The sequence below is a fragment of the Panulirus ornatus genome, chromosome 48 (assembly GCF_036320965.1).
Source record: "Panulirus ornatus isolate Po-2019 chromosome 48, ASM3632096v1, whole genome shotgun sequence".
Taxonomy (NCBI): domain Eukaryota; kingdom Metazoa; phylum Arthropoda; class Malacostraca; order Decapoda; family Palinuridae; genus Panulirus; species Panulirus ornatus.
The window spans coordinates 13,890,411-13,914,298 of NC_092271.1; the positions used below are offsets into that span (position 1 = coordinate 13,890,411).

At 39.1% G+C, this 23,888-nt stretch overlaps 1 protein-coding gene across 1 annotated transcript in view; it reads left to right on the forward strand.

The window, feature by feature from the left end:
- Arpc2 (Actin-related protein 2/3 complex, subunit 2) overlaps positions 1-20,262 on the forward strand; it is a 52,697-nt gene extending 32,435 nt beyond the window's left edge. The window contains exons 6-8 of the mRNA XM_071690452.1: positions 13,462-13,554; positions 15,000-15,207; positions 15,648-20,262. Of these exons, the coding sequence (XP_071546553.1) occupies positions 13,462-13,554; positions 15,000-15,207; positions 15,648-15,675 (329 nt within the window). The 3' untranslated portion in view covers positions 15,676-20,262. The remainder of the gene's footprint in view (positions 1-13,461; positions 13,555-14,999; positions 15,208-15,647) is intronic.
- The last annotated feature ends 3,626 nt before the right edge of the window (positions 20,263-23,888 follow it).

The window sequence follows — 23,888 nt, forward strand, 5'->3', positions numbered from 1 at the left end:
AACCACAGCTCCCTTTCCACATCCAGGCCCCACTCTACTTTCCATGGTTTACCCCAGACACTTCACATGCCCTGATTCAATCCACTGACAGCACGTCAACCCCAGTATACCACATCGATCCAATTCACTCTATTCCTTGCCCGCCTTTCACCCTCCTGCATGTTCAGGCCCCGATCACTCAAAATCTTTTTCACTCCATCTTTCCACCTCCAATTTGGTCTCCCACTTCTCCTCGTTTCCTCCACCTCCGACACATATATCCTCTTGGTCAATCTTTCCTCACTCATTCTCTCCATGTGCCCAAACCATTTCAAAACACCCTCTTCTGCTCTCTCAACCACACTCTTTTTATTTGCACACATCTCTCTTACCCTTACATTACTTACTCGATCAAACCACCTCACACCACACATTGTCCTCAAACATCTCATTTCCAGCACATCCACCCTCCTGCGCACAACTCTATCCATAGCCCACGCCTCGCAACCATACAACATTGTTGGAACCACTATTCCTTCAAACATACCCATTTTTGCTTTCCGAGATAATGTTCTCGACTTCCACACATTCTTCAAGGCTCCCAGGATTTTTGGCCCCTTTCCCACCCTATGATTCACTTCCGCTTCCATGGTACCATCCGCTGCCAGATCCACTCCCAGATATCTAAAACACTTTACTTCCTCCAGTTTTTCTCCATTCAAACTTACCTCCCAATTGACTTGACCCTCAACCCTACTGTACCTAATAACCTTGCTCTTATTCACATTTACTCTAAACTTTCTTCTTTCACACACTTTACCAAACTCAGTCACCAGCTTCTGCAGTTTCTCACATGAATCAGCCACCAGTGCTGTATCATCAGCGAACAACAACTGACTCACTTCCCAAGCTCTCTCATTCACAACAGACTTCATACTTGCCCCTCTTTCCAAAACTCTTGCATTCACCTCCCTAACAACCCCATCCATGAACAAATTAAACAACCATGGAGACATCACACATCCCTGCCGCAAACCTACATTCACTGAGAACCAATCACTTTCCTCTCTTCCTACACGTACACATGCCTTACATCCTCGATAAAAACTTTTCACTGCTAACAACTTGCCTCCCTCACCATATATTCTTAATACCTTCCACAGAGCATCTCTATCAACTCTTATCATATGCCTTCTTCAGATCCATAAATGCTACATACAAATCCATTCGCTTTTCTAAGTATTTCTCACATACATTCTTCAAAGCAAACACCTGATCCACACATCCTCTACCACTTCTGAAACCACACTGCTCTTCCCCAATCTGATGCTCTGTACATGCCTTCACCCTCTCCATCAGTACCCTCCCATATAATTTACCAGGAATACTCAACAAACTTATACCTCTGTAATTTGAGCACTCACTCTTATCCTCTTTGCCTTTGTACAATGGCACTATGCACACATTCCGCCAATCCTCAGGCACTTCACCATGAGTCATACATACATTAAATAACCTTACCAACCAGTCAACAATACAGTCACCCCCTTTTTTGATAAATTCCACAGCAATACCATCCAAACCTGCTGCCTTGCCGGCTTTCATCTTCCGCAAAGCTTTTACTACCCCTTCTCTGTTTACCAAATCATTTTCCCTAACCCTCTCACTTTGCACACCACCTCGACCAAAACACCCTATATCTGCCACTCTATCATCAAACACATTCAACAAACCTTCAAAATACTCACTCCATCTCCTTCTCACATCACCACTACTTGTTATCACCTCCCCATTTGCGCCCTTCAATGAAGTTCCCATTTGCTTCCTTGTCTTACGCACTTTATTTACCTCCTTCCAGAACATCTTTTTATTCTCCCTAAAATTTGATGATACTCTCTCACCCCAACTCTCATTTGCCCTCTTTTTCACCTCTTGCACCTTTCTCTTGACCTCCTGTCTTTCTTTTATACATCTCCCACTCAATTTCATTTTTTCCCTGCAAAAATCGTCCAAATGCCTCTCTCTTCTCTTTCACTGATAATCTTACTTCTTCATCCCACCACTCACTACCCTTTCTACTCAACCCACCTCCCACGCTTCTCATGCCACAAGCATCTTTTGCGCACTCCATCACTGATTCCCTAAATACATCCCATTCCTCCCCCACTCCCCTTACTTCCATTGTTCTCACCTTTTTCCATTCTGTACTCAGTCTCTCCTGGTACTTCCTCACACAAGTCTTCCCAAGCTCACTTACTCTCACCACCCTCTTCACCCCAACATTCACTCTTCTTTTCTGAAAACCCATACAAATCTTCACCTTAGCCTCCACAAGATAATGATCAGACATCCCTCCAGTTGCACCTCTCAGCACATTAACATCCAAAAGTCTCTCTTTCGCGCGCCTGTCAATTAACACGTAATCCAATAACACTCTCTGGCCATCTCTCCTACTTACATACGTATACTTATGTATTTTTTTTTTTTTTTTGCCGCTGTCTCCCGCGTGTGCGAGGTAGCACAAGGAAACAGACGAAAGAAATGGCCCAACCCACCCCCATACACATGTATATACATACGTCCACACACGCAAATATACATACCTACACAGCTTTCCATGGTTTACCCCAGACGCTTCACATGCCTTGATTCAATCCACTGACAGCACGTCAACCCCGGTATACCACATCGCTCCAATTCACTCTATTCCTTGCCCTCCTTTCACCCTCCTGCATGTTCAGGCCCCGATCACACAAAATCTTTTTCACTCCATCTTTCCACCTCCAATTTGGTCTCCCTCTTCTCCTCGTTCCCTCCACCTCCGACACATATGTTCTCTTTGTCAATCTTTCCTCACTCATTCTCTCCATGTGCCCGAACCATTTCAAAACACCCTCCTCTGCTCTCTCAACCACGCTCTTTTTATTTCCACACATCTCTCTTACCCTTACGTTACTTACTGGATCAAACCACCTCACACCACATATTGTCCTCAAACATCTCATTTCCAGCACATCCATCCTCCTGCGCACAACTCTATCCATAGCCCACGTCTCGCAACCATACAACATTGTTGGAACCACTATTCCTTCAAACATACCCATTTTTGCTTTCCGAGATAATGTTCTCGACTTCCACACATTCTTCAAGGCTCCCAGGATTTTCGCCCCCTCCCCCACCCTATGATCCACTTCCGCTTCCATGGTTCCATCCGCTGCCAGATCCACTCCCAGATATCTAAAACACTTCACTTCCTCCAGTTTTTCTCCATTCAAACTCACCTCCCAATTGACTTGACCCTCAACCCTACTGTACCTAATAACCTTGCTCTTATTCACATTTACTCTTAACTTTCTTCTTTCACACACTTTACCAAACTCAGTCACCAGCTTCTGCAGTTTCTCACATGAATCAGCCACCAGCGCTGTATCATCAGCGAACAACAACTGACTCACTTCCCAAGCTCTCTCATCCCCAACAGACTTCATACTTGCCCCTCTTTCCAAAACTCTTGCATTCACCTCCCTAACAACCCCATCCGTAAACAAATTAAACAACCATGGAGACATCACACACCCCTGCCGCAAACCTACATTCACTGAGAACCGATCACTTTCCTCCCTTCCTACACGTACACATGCCTTACATCCTCGATAAAAACTTTTCACTGCTTCTAACAACTTGCCTCCCACACCATATATTCTTAATACCTTCCACAGAGCATCTCTAGCGACTCTATCATATGCCTTCTCCAGATCCATAAATGCTACATACAAATCCATTTGCTTATGTATATTATGTATATTATTATTATTATTATTATTATTATTATTATTATTATTATTTATCCCTGGGGATAGGGGAGAAAGAATACTTCCCACGTATTCCCTGCCTGTCATAGAAGGCGACTAAAAGGAGAGGGAGCGGGGGGCTGGAAATCCTCCCCTCTCGTTTTTTTTTAATTTTCCAAAAGAAGGAACAGAGAACGAGGCCAGGTGAGGATATTCCCTCAGAGGCCCAGTCCTCTGTTCTTAACGCTACCTTGCTAACGCAGGAAATGGTGAATAGTATGAAAGAAGAAATAATTATTATCATTATTATTTTTTTTTTTTTTTTTTTTTGTCTCCCGCGTTTTCGAGGTAGCGCAAGGAAACAGACGAAAGAAATGGCCCAACCCACCCCCATACACATGTATATACATACGTCCACACACGCAAATATACATACCTACACAGCTTTCCATGGTTATTATTATTATTATTATTATTATTTTTTTTTTTTTTTTTTTTTTTTTTTTTTTTTTTTGTCTCCCGCGTTTGTGAGGTAGCGCAAGGAAACAGACGAAAGAAATGGCCCACCCCACCCCCATACACATGCCTTGATTCAATCCACTGACAGCACGTCAACCCCGGTATACCACATCGCTCCAATTCACTCTATTCTTTGCCCTCCTTTCACCCTCCTGCATGTTATTATTATTATTATAATCATTATTCCAGCATAACCTCGATTGAACAGAGAGATGGGGAAAGGAGTTTCCATTAATATCAATTGTCTTTCAGATCCTGATAGTTTGTTCTAATGTATTAAAGACAGTACATCCTGATAGTTTGTTCTAATGTATTAAAGACAGTACATAAACAACCATATCTTACCATGCTATGACTGAAAATTAATATTTTAGATCATTATGAATGTAAATAGCTAAGTCTTCCTCTATAAGAAAATGGGAGCTGTGTTTAGATGTCAAAATTTCTTTTCCTCTGAACAGTTGCTCCATTTGTACAAAGGATTGACCTGACCTTGTATGGAACACTGCTCTCACCTTTGGGATGGTTCTAGCTCTGCATCCTTACTTGACAAAGTTGGGTCAAAAGCAGTCTGACTTATAAACTCTCCCAAGCTAACTTCTAAACTTGACCCACTTGCTATATGCCATGATGTTGGTTCACTTTTTCTTTTATATAAGTATTACTTTGGTTAAAGCTTCTGAGAGCTGGCTGCTTGTGTGCCTATGCCAATGACTACACCATGCAATACTTAGCAAGCTGCTGCATCACATGTTTACTGTGTGGCTTTTGGCTACTCAAGAGTGGACTGTTTTGATCATTTTTCCTTTCCTTACACTTTGGAACTTTTTTTTTGGAACTCTCTACTCACTCGTGTCTATCCCAGTAACTGTGACCTGGATTATTTTGAAGAACAAGTTTTACTTCCTCATTTATTTTTATTATTCTTTATATTTTGTCGCTGTCTCCCGCATTAGCGAGGTAGTGTAAGGAAACAGACGAAAGAATGGCCCAACCCACCCACATACACATGTATATACATACATGTCCACACATGCACATATACATACCTATACATTTCAACATATACATACACAGATGTATTTATTTATTTTATTAATTTTGCTTTGTTGCTATCTCCTGCATTAGCATGGTAGCGCAAGGAAACAGACAAAAGAATGGCCCAACCCACCCACATACACATGCATATACATACTCGTCCACACATGCAAATATACATCTCAACGTATACATATATATACACACAGAGACATATTCATATATACATCACTGAAACCACAGCTCCCTTTCCACATCCAGGCCCCACAGAACTTTCCATGGTTTACCCCAGATGCTTCACATGCCCTGGTTCAATCCATTGACAGCACGTTGACCCCAGTATACTACATCATTCCAATTCACTCTATTCCTTGCACGCCTTTCACCCTCCTGCATGTTCAGGCCCCGATCTCTCAAAATCTCTTTCACTCCATCTTTCCATCTCCAATTTGGTCTCCCAATTCTCCTTGTTCCCTCCACCTCTGACACATATATCCTCTTGGTCAATCTTTCCTCACTCATTCTCTCCATGTGACCAAACCATTTCAAAACACCCTCTTCTGCTCTCTCAACCACACTCTTTTTATTACCACACATCTCTCTTACCCTATTATTACTTACTCGATCAAACCACCTCACACCACATATTTCCTCAAACATCTAATTTCCAGCACATCCACCCTCCTGCGCACAACTCTATCTATAGCCCATGCCTCGCAACCATATAACATTGTTGGAGCCACTATTCCTTCAAACATAGCCATTTTTGCTTTCCGAGATAATGTTCTCGACTTCCACACATTCTTCAACGCTCCCAGAACTTTCCGGCCCCTCCCCCACCCTATGATTCACTTTCGCTTCCATGGTTCCATCCGCTGCCAAATCCACTCCCAGATATCTAAAACACTTCACTTCCTCCAGTTTTTCTCCATTCAAACTTACCTCCCAATTGACTTGTCCCTCAACCTTACTGTACCAAATAACCTTGCTCTTATTCGCATTTACTCTCAGCTTTCTTCTTTCACACACTTTATTAAACTCAGTCACCAGCTTCTGCAATCTCACATGAATCAGCCACCAGTGCTGTATCATCAGCGAACAATAACTGACTCACTTCCCAAGCTCTCTCATCCACAACAGACTGCATACTTGCCCCTCTTTCCAAAACTCTTGCATTCGCCTTCCTAACAACCCCATCCATAAACAAATTAAACAACCATGGAGACATCGCACACCCCTTCCGCAAACCTACATTCACTGAGAACCAATCACTTTCCTCTCTTCCTAAACGTACACATGCCTTACATCCTCGATAAAAACTTTTCACTGCTTCTAACAACTTACCCCCTCCCCACACCATATATCCTTAATACCTTCCACAGAGCATCTCTATCAACTCTTATCATACGCCTTCTCCAGATCCATAAGTGCTACATACAAATCCATTTGCTTTTCTAAGTATTTCTCACATATATTCTTCAAAGCAAACACCTGATCCACACGTCCTCTACCACTTCTGAAACCACACTGCTCTTCCCCAATCTGATGCTCTGTACATGCCTTCTTCCTCTCAATCAATACCCTCCCATATAATTTCCCAGGAATACTCAACAAACTTATACCTCTGTAATTTGAGCACTCACCTTTATCCCCTTTGCCTTTGTACAGTTGCACTATGCAGGCATTCCTCCAATCCTCAGGCACCTCACCATGAGTCATACATACATTAAATAACCTTACCAACCAGTCAACAATACTGTCACCCCCTTTTTTGATAAATTCCACTGCAGTACCATCGAAACCCGCTGCCTTGCCAGCTTTCATCTTCCGCAAAGCTTTTACTACCTCTTCTCTGTTTACCAAATCATTCTCCCTTACTGTCCACTTTGCACACCACCTCGACCAAAACACCCTATATCTACCACTCTATCACCAAACACATTCAACAAACCTTCAAAATACTCACTCCATCTCCTTCTCACATCACCACTACGTGTTATCACCTCCCCATTATCCCCCTTCACTCACACATTCCTCACATGTCGTAGTAGGCGACTAAAGCGGACGGGAGTGGGGGGCTGGAAACCCTCCCCTCCTTGTATTTTAACTTTCTAAAAGGGGAAACATACACAGATATATACATATATACACATCTACATAATTCATACTTGCTGCCTTTATTCATTCCCGTTGCCACCCCACCACACATGAAATGACAACTCCCTCCCCCCTCATTCGTGTGAGGTAGCGCTAGGAAAAGACAACAAAGGCCATATTCGTTCACACTCAGTCTCTAGCTGTTATGTGTAATGCACCGAAACCACAGCTCCCTTTCCACATCCAGACCCCACAAAGCTTTCCATGGTTCACCCCAGATGCTTCACATACCCTAGTTCAATCCATTGACAGCACGTCGACCCCGGTATACCACATTATTCCATTTCACTCTATCCCTTGCACGCCTTTCACCCTCCTGCATGTTCAGGCCCCGATCACTCACAATCTTTTACACTTCATATTTCCACCTCCAATTTGGTCTCCCACTTCTCATTCCCTCCACCTCTGACACATATATCCTCTTGGTCAATCTTTCCTCTCTCATTCTCTCCATGTGACCAAACCATTTCAAACCACCCTCTTTTGCTCTCTCAACCACACTCTTTTCATTACCACTTATCTCTTTTACCCTTTCATCGCTTACTCGATCAAACCACCTCACACCACCTATTGTCCTCAAACATCTCTTTTCCAACACATCCACCCTCCTCCGCACAACTCTGTCTATAGCCCACACCTCACAGTCATATAACATTGTTGGAACCACTATTCCTTCAAACATACCCATTTTTGCTTTCCGAGATAATGTTCTCGCCTTCCACACTTTTTTCAATGCTCACAGAACTTTCACCCCCTCCCCCACCCTGTGACTCACTTCTGCTTCTATGGTTCCATCTGCTGCCAAATCCACTCCCAGATATCTAAAACACTTCACTTCTTAAAGTTTTTCTCCATTCAAAGTTACCTCCCAATTGACTTGTCCCTCAATCCTACTGTACCAAATAACCTTGCTCTTATTCAGATTTACTCTCAGCTTTCTTCTTTCACACACTTTACCAAACTCAGTTACCAACGTCTGCAGTTTCTCACATGAATCGGCTATCAGCACTGTATCATCAGCAAACCAACAACTGACTCACTTCCCATGCCCTCTCATCCACAACAGACTGCATACTTCCTAAATTCATAAATACTTTCCCTTGTTTCTTCTATTTCCATTTTGTTAACCTTTCTGTATTTCATTTAAGGCCTGGCCTTTATGTGGACTTTTGTCTGTGACTGGAGCCTCCAACGGAAAAAATTATTGGTTGTATTTGTTAGATTAGTTTATGTTGTGATCGATAGTGATGACCCAGAGTAACTTTCATTGCAAGTCTGAGAAGCATTAGTGCTCCTGTGGCATCTTATTAGTGGTAGGTTGAAGTGGGGAGCAGTGATGCTCCAATGGCCTCTTACAGGTAGAGGATTATGCTGAAGGAGGATCAGCAGCAGCAACAGGTTTGAAGGAGTTGAACTTCAAATAAGTCATATTCTTCCTCTTTCCTTATTATTATTTCCTATAATGCACGAAAATGTTCATGATAGGCTAGTACTTCATGGTCAGTTGATATGTCAGTGTAATTTATGATAAAATGCACATGATCTTATACAACAAAGAGTTATGGTGCTTCATCCTTCTCCATGTCGACACAGATTGTCAATATGGATGACTGTCTTATGATTGGCATACAGCATCCTTCATGTCCAAAGTCCATTAAAGTAATATTTTAGTGTTTTTTTTTTATTGTTATTATTGTGGAAGGTCTTAAGAATATGTGGTGCGGGAGGTTAGCTACTTGAAGCAGTGAAGTTTTTATCAAGGATGTAAGGCATGTGTACTAGTAGGAAGAGAAGAGAGTGATTGATTCCCAGTGAAGGTCGGTCTGCCATAGGGGTGTGTGATGTTCCCATGGTTGTTTGATTTGTTTGTGGATGGGATGGTTAGGGAAGTAAATGCAAGAGTTTTGGAGAGAGGGGTGAGTATACAGTCTGTCAGGGATGAGAGGGCCTGGGAAGTGAGTTACCTCCCAGTTAACTTGCTCCTCAACCCTACTGAACCTAATAACCTTGCTCTTATTCACATTTACTCTCAGCTTTCTTTTTTCATACACTTTACCAAACTCAGTCACCAACTTCTGCAGTTTCTCACCCGAATCAGCCACCAGTGCTTTATCATCAGCGAACAACAACTTACTCACTTCCCAAGCCTTCTCACTCACTTCCCAAGCCTTCTCATCCACAACAGACTGCATACTTGCCCCTCTCTCCAAAACTCTTGCATTCACCTTCCTAACTACCCCATTCATAAACGAATTAAACAACCATGGAGACATCACACACCCCTGCTGCAAACCGACATTCACTGGGAACCTGTCACTTTCCTCTCTTCCCACTCTTACACATGCCTTACATCCTTGATAAAAGCTTTTCACTGCTTCCAGTAACTTACCTCCCACACCGTATACTCTTAATACCTTCCACAGAGCATCTCTATCAACTCTCTCATATGCCTTCTCCAGATCCATAAATGCTACATACAAATCCATCTGTTTTCTAAGTATTTCTCACATACATTCATCAAAGCAAACACCTGATCCACACATCCTCTTCCCACTTCTGAAACCACACTGCTCTTCCCCAATCAGATGCTCTGTACATGCCTTTACCCTCTCAATCAATACCCTCCCATATAATTTCCCAGGAATACTCAACAAACTTATAACTTTGTAATTTGAATACTCACCTTTATCCCCTTTGCCTTTATACAGTGGCATAGAGCCATTGTATGAATAAATGAATATATTATTTTAATTTATAACCCTTCACCCCTTTTTGATGAAGGGATGGACACATGCAGCTTCAATGTTTCATTACCAGTTGCAGGGAAGTGATGGACTCCTTTGGAGTGAGAAGAACCTCAACAAAACTGTACTCATTTTTGTTGACATGATGATACAGCCATGATGAAAGCCGGTTTTTACTCATAATGCAGGCAAACTTTGATAGCACTGTCTTCCAGTATTAGCACTTCATATTCCTTGCACTAGAATTTTTTTTTAGCTTGCTTTGATAAGACTTTGAACCCTGATTGGTTGTAGTAAGATTTCTGATCTATTTGATCTCCTATATTCAAATATTATAATTGAATTATGCCTGAGTACTGCTTTCTGACATACCTGTCTTTGATTTTTTCCTCCAATTTTGAATAACTCATCTCTTTATTTATATGACTTGGTGAAACTTTCTTTTATAAGCAGAGATTTGAAGATGGATCCAAATTGTATATCCAAAACTATACTCATACTTTTTACAGTGCTAAATCATGCAGGATTTTGAGAAGACTTTGTAAGATTACAAATTTTACCAGTCCTAAGCTCATTTGAGAGGTTTGAAACAAATGCTTAATCATAGTTTCTGCCATAGATGTATTGACGTGTTTCAGTCATCAGTTTACTTAAATTTATGCCAACCTAAACTGTGTTCTATTTTGATGAAATGACACAAGATTAGTAATTGATTGATCCTAAGTGTGGTGGGGGGGGGGGGGTGTATTACTGGACTCCTGCTTTTGGTTAAGCCACTAGCAAAAAGTCACCTTAGGGAGTGTGTATCACTGTCTGTTGATGAAAGGGAGTAAGGGAGTACAATGCTGTCAAGAAACTTCTCTCTCCATAGGATTCCATCATTTCCCTGCCACTGAAAGTAGTACAGCCTTCAAGCTGAGGGAGCCCCTTTAGAGAAAGGTTCATCAGTACAGCTGAATTACACATCCTCATAAACAAACATGTGATTTTCTGAGACTAGTTTTTATTAAATCTTTCTTAATTTTTATTGTAGTTAGACTAATTGGTTTTGAATATGGGAACCAAGTTATATATTGATATGTATGTTCATGTGTGTATTACTAAGTGCATCTGTGTATGCAACTTATCCTTAAGCCTGTAATGTCCATTTTTGCTAGATTATGCTTGTTCTGAAAAAACCCTGTTTTGTGTGTATAATTACTTACTTGTAAGCACCCTCTCTAGTACAATATGGGGAGGAAGTTCTCCACATATAAAGTGCCATCTCTTGAACTTTCTGTATAGTTTATTTTTTGTCATACTTTTTATAGTGTTGGCATTAACTGTTTTATGATGTAGGCTATTCCATTCATGCACTACTTTGATACTTAGAAATTAATTCTTTACATCTTATCTAACAGACTTCTTGTTTAATCTCTTGCTGTGGACTTTGTTAACCTATATTTGCATCTGATGTCGACATCATTGAATTGGTTAATTCACATGAAGGTTATGATCAAATCTTCCCTTTGTGTCCTGTTTCCTGGATGGGTAAATTTATGGTTCCACATCTGCCACTGTGATGTAGCTCCCTTATTTCAGGTACTGTTTTATTTTTGTCTGAACCTCAGTTTCCTGTACTAAGTTTGGTGGCCAAACTCAACTTAAGCATTTTAGATTTGGTTGAAGATGCATTGTGAATAGTATGGTGGCTATTTCCATATATATGTATTGTAAAGTCATTGCTATTATTTTCCAGCAGATATTGTCAATTTTATTATTCTCTTGAGGTGGATTTCTGGTGATAGGGTAGATACAAATTCAGCCCCAAGTTCTCTTGCACAGATTCTTGTTGCTTATGTTCTGCTAGATTGTACTCATATCACCCTCTTTCACTGTGCACCAACCTCATTACTTAGCATTTAGTTGGACTGAATTTCATCAACCCTTTTCAATACCAGCTTTGGAGCTTTGTAAGTCCATGGAATCCTCTTCATATTTTGCATCTCATGACTTGGGTGTCATCAGCAAACATATTCAGATATGAGGTGAGCCCTTCTTGCATGCCAGTTACATTAGTCAAGAAGAGCATTGGTCCCAAAACTGAACCCTTGTGGCATGTCATTAGTAACCTTAGCCCATTTTGAGAATGATCCTCCTGACATACGTCCTTTCTTCCTTTTGACTGAAGGAATTTTATATCCATCAAAGTGTTTCCTTTTTACTTGCTGGAAGAGCCAGCTTCATAACAAGCCTCATATGTGCTACAGTGCCAAACACTTTCTGGTAATCTGGGAGCAAAGAATTCACTAATGCAACTCTTATTAAGACCAGACGATGCTAACACTCCAAATGATTTGTTATGCATGATCTTTATCAGACCAAAGTGACTTACAATTTGATTTTTATCAGAACCCAATGTGACTTACAATTAAGTAGTTTTTTCTTGGTGTTTGTATAATTACCTATTTGTACTGTATGGGGAGTAAGTTTTACACATGAAGCCATATCTCTTGAACATTCTTTACTGTCATACAGTTTCTTAGACTTATTCATACAGTTTCTTAGACTTATGTGTTCTGTCTGCATTAACCATGTCATCAGTCATTCTGTTCCAGACATCCATCACTCTTATACAATAAAAACTTCTTTACATCTTTTTTAACAACCTTCTTAATCGATTTCATGTTATGTGCTCTTGTTGTTCTATCCCTACATCTTCAAAAATATATCCACTGTCCACATCATCAGTCAATTTTAAAAACATAAAGTTTGTGATCAGGTGAGCCCTCACTCTTCTCTCTTCAAAGATAAGCAAATATAAATCTTGTAACTTGTAACTTAGCTCTGTTAATTCTGGCTCCAAATTGTTGCTCACCTCTGAACCTTTACTATTAGCTTTTTGTGCTTTTTTAAGTGCAGTCACCCTACTTGATAAGATATACTAGTTTTGGCCTGATGTACCATGTGAACAGCTTTCAGAGTATTTTTTTACCCATTGACTTGTGTATGTGTTTGTTTGTTTTCATTTGTGAATGTATAAGGATATATTTGTTTTTATGCTTGATTGCCTGTGTGTATGTTGTAGAGAAAGAAAGTAAGTTTGAATAAGTATATTATGTACCTCAAACATTTATGTCACCACTGTTGCTCTAATCTTCATGCATTTGGTGATATAACAGTATGAAGCTGTACTTTCGTTGAGTAATAGCTAGTCTTACACAATTTTATGATTAGTTTTCTGTTTCTTTCAGCACCCCATGTATTATTCTCTCATAAGGAGCCCCCATTAGAACTTCAAGAAACTGAAGCCAGAATAGGAGAAAATATTGGATATGTTACATTCGGTAAGTTTGTTTTGATATATGTAATCATTCACAAATGACTTAACTTTTGTTCGATTGATAACTTGTAAAGTCTGTCTGTCTATCTTTAACTCTGATGCCTGATCCCAACTGGAACTCCCTCAAGGGGGTGGTCATGGCAATGGTGTTCATAACTATTGAACTCCAGTGCCGCTTCTTAGCCTTTAGTGCCTCACCCTTTACAGGCCACTGGTAGAGGACAACTCTAGCAGTGTTTGCAGAATTTCCTTCCTAATGTTCCCACAGACTACTAATACCTAATGGTCCTGCCTGAATGTTCCTTCCTACTACTTCTGTCAATTGCTCCTACCAATTTTCAAAAAGGCAGGGCTACCACGTGCTCTCTGCAGAAACATTTAGAATGACAAAGAATGAGATGTGTGAGTTAAGTGTCGTCAAGTGCTATTTGTGGCAAGGAGAGATCGTATGTTTGTGGACAAATTGCCAGTAGTCTAAGTGTGGATGAAGCAGAAAAATAAAGACCACTACCTGGGATAGAGGATTGCAGCTGTCACTGACCCTCATGATACCCAGGCATGTAGTACTGGTAATTTACCTTTCTGGTTGTTGGCTGCTTACCTACTACTTGTAAAGTATGTTTTCTTAAGATTTTATTGTAGTCCAGGTGTCCTCTCTCAGCAAGACATCAAGCAAGTCTCTCAAAAATCACTAGTCAGAGTACAGTTATTTGTCTCTTGATGTAACTAATTTTCTCACACCTTACAGCGACCCAGTCATGAGACTACCTGATAGCTAATTCCCCTTTTTTTTCTTTTATACTTGTACACCATTCCCCTAGTTATTGCCAGTAACAGACAAAGAATGACTCCATTTGTAAGAGAAGTATGTATGATAGAGCTGAAGAGAATATTCTTGTGCTGAAATGCTCTGGACATATGGAGAGGATGAGTGAGGAAAGGATAACTAAGAGGGTAGGAAGTGGAAGAAACAAGGAAAAGGTAGAAACCGAGGAGGTGGACAAATGTAGTAGAATGGAGGCTGAACACACAGGAGGGTTAGAGTGAATTGGCACAATATGGAAAAAGGGGTGCACATGCTTCCAATGGGCTAAACCTGAACATATGAATTGGTTACAGGAATCCACAGAAAGGTCTGTTAGGCTTGAGTGTGGTTTTGCTGCATTATATATGACAGCTAAAGAGTGAATGTTAGAGAATAATGCTGCTATTTGTTTCTTCCTGGTACAACCTTGCTGTGTGGGAAATGGCAGGCAAGTATGAAAATATAGATTGATATTAGTGGACATCCTGAGACCAGCTGAAGACTAGTTTTTCTTCCTTTGTTCCCTTGAAATTTGACCCACAAATCCTCAAATATAATTTATGTATATTCAAAGCATGTGATTCACAAAGACATCCTCTTCATGTAATAGTTTCTCTTCTTTAATGTTACAATTTCATTTCCAGTGTTATTTCCAAGGCACACTTGTAAGACTGCGAGAGACAACACTATAAACCTTATCCACATATTTCGGGATTACCTGCATTATCACATTAAGTGCTCGAAGGCCTATATCCATACACGAATGCGAGCTAAGACTAGTGACTTCCTCAAGGTTCTCAACAGAGCGCGCCCTGAACCAAATAAATCTTCAGTAGATAAGAAGACTGCATCGTAAGTAGTGGTGCTAAAACTGTATGAGTTTATACAAACCATTTACTTAATTCTGTTTGCCTTTTGGTGTACAATTCTTCTATGCTTGAACTACCCACCCTTCTTGAAAGATTCATTATCACCCTGTTACTTTCCCTCTTCTGACCATAGAATGATAAAATCACCATTGATACTAATGCCTTAAGCAGTAATGCCCACTCCAATGCTGCTATGATTACTGTGTGAGGAAGAATTGTACAGTGTATTACTACCAATGTACAAGCGAAATTAAGATTTCATTGCTTAAGACAAAGATTTATAGATTAAGTACTAGAGTGAAAAGTGATTATGACAAAAGGTATCAGAGTAGCTGCAAGGTGGCATTATTATTGTGTGAGATACTTTTGTGTTTATGGTGTAATTTACTCATTTTTTAATCATATCCTTTTGTTATTTACTAGGGGTCGGACATTCATCCGTGCCAACTGATAGTGGATGTTGCTTCATATTAGTGTCATCGTGATGAACATCTCCATCTTGCTGTGATTGGCTGCTGGGAGAGTCCAGGGCATGGTGTGTAGCAGTGGTTTAACTCCATTAGTGCTAGGACTCATGCTCATAGGATGGTCATCTCAAACTTTCATCAAAATGATCCTTTTTCAGTGAGTGATTTCTGGAAATTGGTGCTGGATTCAAGTACAGAAGGTACATGTACTTGTGGTTTTTTTCACTGCACAAAATGATCAAGAAGCTTAGAACTGCATTAGCTGCTTTTCTATGGCTATGTGTACTCCATGCCCTGAAAAGGCACAAAGCCAAGACTCAATTACAGCTTCCACTAATGAAGTTGTAGCTTAACACTTTTTAAATGAGTGCATTTATTGTTGATTTTTATCTTTGGCCCATATGATTTTATTCCACAGTGACACTTGTCATAGTGATATAGATAGGAATTAGCATTTATAAAGGCACTATATGTTTGATTTTGAATATAATCATTAGAAAAGCAACCTATCTAAAGAACTTGAGAAAAGTGTTCTACTCGTGAGCACACTGAGTCTTAGCTTTTTACCATTTTAGGATATGGTAACATGTATTATCCGGGTAAACCGCTGCTGTTGTCGTCCATCTCTTCCCTGTGGCCATAATTTTTCTTCCAATATTAGGAGCCAATTTGGGGAAATGCCACCTTGGGGTCTAGATAGAAAATTTTGAAATGTTTGAAAAAGTCAGAGGCATTATTGCCAAATACCAAGTTTCGTTTATGCTCATTAATTCTCATACAACTAAACCTTTCTCTCATGTAGTTGCATGTGAGATTCATGTTGCCACGAACAAGGGAATGATTATCTCCATGTATTTAGATGTGACATCTACACTGCTGACCAGTAAGGAATAGTTAATGAGTGAACAATGAGGCTTGCTGACACTACCATTCCTTAAACTCTTCCAATCAGGAACCTGAAACATTTCAGTATTTATTGTGATTGCCTTGGCCGGATTGAGTTTGTCTCTAGTGAAATTGGAAGAAAAAAGGAATTATTATATGTAGGGTAATAACTATTTTTGATTTATTGGTGTTTACAGATAATGAAAGTACTGTATTATAGTCCAAATCTCGGGTCAAGGATGATAATAGCAGATTTCTAGCATTTCACACAATCGAGTGTTGGGAGTAGTAGTTATGGGCTGATATTTCATTAATCACATATTTCAATGAGAGACATTTTGGGTGACACTGACTAGTAAATCTGTTGATCATTATTTTTTAGGTACTGTGACAAATCTTGCTCATATATGATATTATGAGGTGTTAGTATACCCACCCAGTATATAATTCTGTATTTTTTTTTTTTTTTTTTTTTTTTTTTTTTTTTGATTTATTATTCACAGCTCTAATAACAATATCACTTGTGCAGGTTAGTAGATTTTGGTATTCAATGTGGTTATGGTATTAAATCAATAAACATCAATATCAGAAGAGGAAGTGAGATTATGAGTATTAGATTTGTGGGTAATAAAGATCTCTTTAAGTTCCACTGAGCCATTTGTATCTTACTGAAGAGATAAGCAATGCAACGCTTGAAACTAGTACATTATCATAGATTTAGTTAAGTGTCCCCAAGTCCCATACCTTATTCCCCATCCACTTTATTTTATCAGATCAGTAACTACTATGATTGTTGAATATCCACCTGCTTATTTGTCTTGAGGGAACTGTTAAATAGGGTGGTAAACAATTGTAAATATTTTATTAAAATGAAAGGTATTATGAAACTGTTATAGTTTCTCCCTGACTGATATCATTGTTTTGATGTGGAGGTGTCTTTCTTCTGTGCTGTGTCTTGACCTTGTGGTGGAAAACGAATATCAATCAGTTACTTACAGGGACGTAAGATTTCTTCATTATGTATGATGGGTCACACAGTTGAAATATTTTGTGAAGAAGAAAAGAATTGAAATACGCACTTGTCTAGAAGCACCCTGTAGGTTTTAGGTCATTTGCTTCATGGCAAATATGATGTGACTTCAGATGTACAACACAGATTAAAGTATCTGCAGTTAAACAGATGCTGTCATATTGTTTCCCAAATAACATTCCTAAAATGTGTAACTTTTGTCTTGTTTTGCCATTTTAATCCTTTCTAATTTCATTTTTGCACTTTTTAAGTTGTTGCTTTTGCTCATCAGTCTGCATTTTAGATTACACAAAAGGTTGTTCTACGTGTGTTTATGGAACAAGTGCATATCTCAACTGAAAGTGGTAAATTTATTAAGTTTGATGTGATCGTATTCCTCAAAATATCATTAAGAAGATAAGGCACCTCCATGATCTTAATATTCCGAGTGATTTATGTTGTTGTTGATTGATTTTTGGATGATTGTGGACCATGCTGTTTGGATATACTTCATTTTTTTTCCAATGGAACTAGTGTCTGGGACATTTGGAAGTGATCAGATATCCTATTCCAATATGGCGGGAGCTCCAGAGTTTTATTTCCCCTTCTGCAGTATGCCTAAGGCTATGCACCTTGTTTTGCTGATTAACTGCATATTTGGTCTTTCTTCTTCTGTTTAAGGGATTGATTGCTTTAAAATCATGCTCTTTTTTTTTTATAGAAAGAATAACGTCACTGTCTTGTAATTTCAGTGTGTTTATAGAAGTGGCAGTACAACTTAACAATTGTCACAGGCATCTTTACTGTCCTTATTTGTAATGGAAACATTTAATAACACAATTGGATATCTTAAAAGACATATACTTAAATGAAAGGATTATTCCTTATTTACATAGCACCAAAAATGTAATATTAATGAAGAAACTAGTATATAAAATTATCTTTCAAATTGTTATGTGTTAATATTTCCACTGTTAGTGAGGGTTACTGGAAGTCCAGTGCAATGGTGCAGTGTGCGTTTAGTTTTGTGTTGTGATTTTCCTTTCTGAGAAACTGTAATTAAGCCTTGTAAGGTAGTGGGGAAGTTTCCTTGGCATGAATGCAAAGAGTGGACAATAAGGTCTGATGAATGTGGGAGCGCATGAGCAATACTTCTGAAATTTTGGCTTGCCATTGAAAAAATTGGTGTGAAATCCATAACTCATTAGCAAGGTGAAGCAGTCACTCTAAAAGTATGAAGACTTCGTTAAACATTGAGTGTTGATTCCTTTATCTATGGTAGTTAATGAAATCCAAAATTCTCTTTAATACTGATCAATAATGAAATTACAGTATCTTTATAAATCATCTGTCATTATTTATTTAATTAACAGAATAACAGAAATTCTTTTGTTAGAGTTTTAGAAGTTAAACTAAATATAATGGCAGCAGTTTGCATAAAGGGTATGATAGCAAAAAATGTTCTGAAGGGTCAGTATGTAACTATACACTGTTCCTATCAATAATTTTCAGAAAGTTTTTTTAAGATAGGTGGAGCCACTGCAAGCTTTTTAGTGATTTTCTCTAAGTGCTGCTGATGCTGTTCTTACAAGTGAACCCCAGAGGATATAAACATGTAAATAGATGAGTTGAGAGCTTAAGTGAAATCCTCAATCTTACATTACAAGGCCATATCAGTCTCAGTAAAGCTTTCCATCCTTTTTCACTTTTTTATTACTCCACATACAGAATTTTTCTTTAGCTTGCTTTGTGAATATGATGTATGTTCTTGGCCTAATTCCATTTCACTGCCAAAATAGCTGAATCATAGTGACTACATACTGATCAAGTTATGTGCAATTCCACTTTGGCAGCATTAATTAGCAAAAAATTCTCAGAAGTTCGTTAATTATTGTTATATATTTTCTAAGATCTTATTTATTTTCTAAAATCTGTCTCTACTAATCTTGCATGTATATATAACTGATGTCAAGCTCATTCTGATAAAGCTCAATAATTTGAAAGATAGTCAACTGTTTGCTGCATAAAGTTGGAAATATGGGGTGTTGGAGTGTCAAGCTTGAGAAATCCAATAGTTATTATTTCCAGTTTACTTGAAGGTATGATGAGAGGATTCCTGTTAATAGGTGACTTTGAGATTTAACTATGTGAAAGTTGATTTGCATGATTTATTCAGAAATTTTATTGTATATTATATACAGTATACATTTACTAATTTTCTCAGATTAAGAACAAGCTTTATTGCATAACCATCTTGTATAGCAATTTTCAGAGCTTTATTCTAATGGTATGTGAAGAAATAGGAGCAAGCTTTTCACTCTAACATTGAAACCAATATATGTGTACTAAAACCCCTTTCATCGAATAATTGCCTGTTATCTGCAGTGTAACTGCAAGAACTGATAGGATCAGCAAAAACAAGCCTTGACTGTGTCTAGTAAGACACATTCTCCCATTTAAAACATAGGGACTGGTCTTTTTCAAGAAGTCGGCCCTCAAGTATCATCACTGTGGTTCTTATCACATACTTAATTAGCTGTAATAGAGTATTAAATGAACAACACTTCACTCTATGCGTTCCTTAACTTTCAAAATGTGCAAAGAATGACTTAGACCTAATGATTTGTAATAAACATTTTATCAACCAAGAGTATGCAATAAATTATATATGAAATACCGTGACCTTTTGATTGATCACCTTAAATCTCATAAAGAAGGTACCCAACTCCCAAAATATTTTAGAAACACTTTTCTTAGTAAGGATAATCATGGCTATTGTTAACCCTTGTAATGCAGACATCCTAATATCCATTGAGCATTTTTGTATGCAATATTCTCAAATATTCTAAAAGAGGCCCCCCTGTTAATACCAGGGCAGGTGAAGAAAAGCTACATTTGCTCACATCCATCTTCTATCTGACATGTGTAATGCACTGAAACCACTACCTCCCCTTTTGATATGGGCCCTATAACTGTATACTTTTCCTTCTAATCTCCATACCTATACATGTAGGATTTGCTGCCTCATTCTCCTACATTCATCGGTTCTTCAAAATGCTCTTTCCATCTTCATTTCATTTCTTCCTCTTGATTCAGCACCTCCCTTTCTGTATGTGTCATTTATAATTCCATTCTAACTTCCACCTCTTTCCTTTTTCATCTCCTTGCAGTACAATATATTATCTAAACTTTTCATTCAATTTTCTTCTAAAATCTTCATCTAGTCTTTCTTTGCTGTGAATTTCCACTGGTATAGTCCTTTCGAGGAATCCACCATATGCCTCTCTGTTCTGTTCCACAGCATTTGTAATATAGCCCATCCACCATCTGGTATTTTCATTTTCTAAAAATTGTAACAACAAACCATGCAAGAAATTTTCCTCAAAAGCCCAGATCCTCATACTTTATCTATACCAGGACAATGTAAACAAGTTGTGCTGGAAATGAAACACCTGAAGATGATATATGGTACGAGGTGAGTTGAAAAAGTGAGTAAAGACAATGTGATAGAAATGTATAGGTGTAAGTACAATCTGATTGAAAGCTAACCAGGATGTGCTGAAATTGCTCAAATAATGGAGAGAACTAATAAAGAAAGATGAAGACAATCTATGGGTCAGAAGTGGAGAAAGAAAGAGAAGAGGGAGTCCAAGAAGGAAGAAGATGGTAGTTCAAGTATGCCTAGGAATTTGGGCCTGAATTTTTAGAGGGCAAGAAGCATGCATGCTGTAGAATGAATTGGACCACTCTGGTATATGGGGATGATATACTGTTAGCTTAACCAGGGTATATTAATTGGTAGAGGTAAACCATGGAATAAAATGTTGGTCTGGGCTGTGAATGGTAGACATTGGTTTTATTTCAATTTACATTGTATGTGACAAGATATTGGGTATGTGAGAATGAGGCCATTGTTCATGCATTCCTAAAGCTACCTTGCAAAGGAGGGAGAATCAATGATATGTGAAAGAATTATCATTATCAATATTATTACTATAACCATCATCATTATTATGGTTGAGAGCAGAAGTGAACGATGCATCAAGTAATCAGAGCCTGGATAGACTAGAGGATGTGAGGTTTGCTTGGAATATGCAGTCAGGGGAAACCACGGAAAGGTCTGTAAAGCTTGGCTGTCGATAGGAGGCTCTGCTTTCATTGGTTCATACATGACAGCTGGAGAGTGGATGTGAAAAAATGTGGCAATTTGTCTGTTCTTGGTGCTACTTTGATACTAGTAAAAATTCCTCCTCCTTTGATGTTACAATATGCTTTTCATGTGCTTAAATATACGAAAGTGCTTAAGCAAAACATTTTCCTGCTTTGACTTCTCCGTGGTTTACAAGTTCATCTGTGAGTCACGAGTCTGTCTCATGATAAGAGGATGTGTGGATCAGGTGTTTGCTTTGAAGAATGTGAGAAATATTTAGAAAAGCAAGTGGATTTGTATGTAGCATTTATGGGTCTGGAGAAGGCATATGATAGAGATGCTCTTTGGAAGGTATTAAGAATATATGGTGTGGGAGGCAAGTTGTTAGAAGCAGTGAAAAGTTTTTTTCGAGGATGTAAGGCATGTGTATGTGGAGGAAGAGAGGAAAGTGATTGCTTCTCAGTGAATGTTGGTTTGCGGCAGGGGTGCGTGATGTCTCCATGGTTGTTTAATTTGTTTATGGATGGGGTTGTTAGGGAGATGAATGCAAGAGTTTTGGAAAGAGGGGCAAGTATGCAGTTTGTTGTGGATGAGAGAGCTTTGGAAGTGAGTCAGTTGTTGTTCACTGATGATACAGCACTGGTGACTGATTCGAATGAGAAACTGCAAAAGCTGGTGACAGAGTTTGGTAAAGCGTGTGAAAGAACAAAGCTGAGAGTAAATGTGAATAAGAGAAAGGTTATTAGGTACAGTAGGGTTGAGGGATAAGTCAATTGGGAGGTAAGAGTGAATGGAGAAAAACTGGAGGAAGTGAAGTGTTTTGAGATATCTGGGAGTGGATTTGACAGCAGATGGAATCATGGAAGCAGAAGTGAATCATAGGTTGGGGGAGGGGGTGAAAGTTCTGGGAGCATTGAAAAATGTGTGGAAGTCGAGAATGTTATCTTGGAAAGCAAAAATGGGTATGTTTGAAGGAATAGCGGTTCCGACAATGTTATATGGTTGCAAGGTGTGGGCTATGGATAGAGTTGTGTGGAGGAAAGTGGAGGTGCTGGAAATGAGATGTTTGAGGACAATATGTGGTGTGAGGTGGTTTGATCAAGTAAGTTATGAAAGGGTAAGAGAGATGTATGGTAATAAAATGAGTGAAGTTGAGAGAGCAGAAGAGGGTGTTTTGAAATGGTTTGGTCACATGGAGAGAATGAGTGAGGAAAGATTGACAGAGGATATATGTGTCAGAGGTGGAGGGAACGAGAAGTGGGAGACCAAATTGGAGGTGGAAAGATGGAGTGAAAAAGATTTGAGTGATCGGAGCCTGAACATGCAGGAGGGTGAAAGGCGTGCAAGGAATAGAGTGAAATGGAACGATGTGGTATACCGGGGTCGACGTGCTGTCAGTGGATTGAACCAGGGCATGTGAAGCGTCTGGGATAAATCATGGAAAGTTTTGTGGGGCCTGGATGTGGAAAGGGAGCTGTGGTTTCGGTGCATTATACAAGACAGCTAGAGATTGAGTGTGAACGAATGTGGCCTTTGTTGTCTTTTCCTAGCGCTACCTCGCGCGCGTGCGGGGGGGAGGGGGATGTCATTTCACGTGTGGCGGTGTGGCGACGAGAATGAATAAAGGCAGTAAGTATGAATTATGTACAAGTGTATATATATATATATATATATATATATATATATATATATATATATATATATATATATATATATATTCTTTTTCTTTCGTACTATTCGCCATTTCCCGCATTAGCGAGGTAGCGTTAAGAACAGAGGACTGGGCCTTTGAGGAAATATCCTCACCTGGCCCCCTTCTCTGTTCCTTCTTTTGGAAAATTAAAAAAAAATGAGAGGGGAGGATTTCCAGCCCCCCGTATAGGTATGTATATGTGCGTGTGTGTATAGACATGTACATGTATGTATAGACATGTGTTTGTAGGTTGGTTGGGCCATTCGTCTGTTTCTTTGCGCTACCTCGCCAACAAACATTCACCAGAGATAGTTTTTGCAATTGGAAGAAAGGTCCTGAGAAATTCAGAGCTCACCATGGATGCCATTACCACATAGAGGCAAAAATCAAGTGGCTCGTCCGCCAAAAACCAACGATTACTACACCATTGATTTCATAGTTGGAACAGGTCCAACAGAAA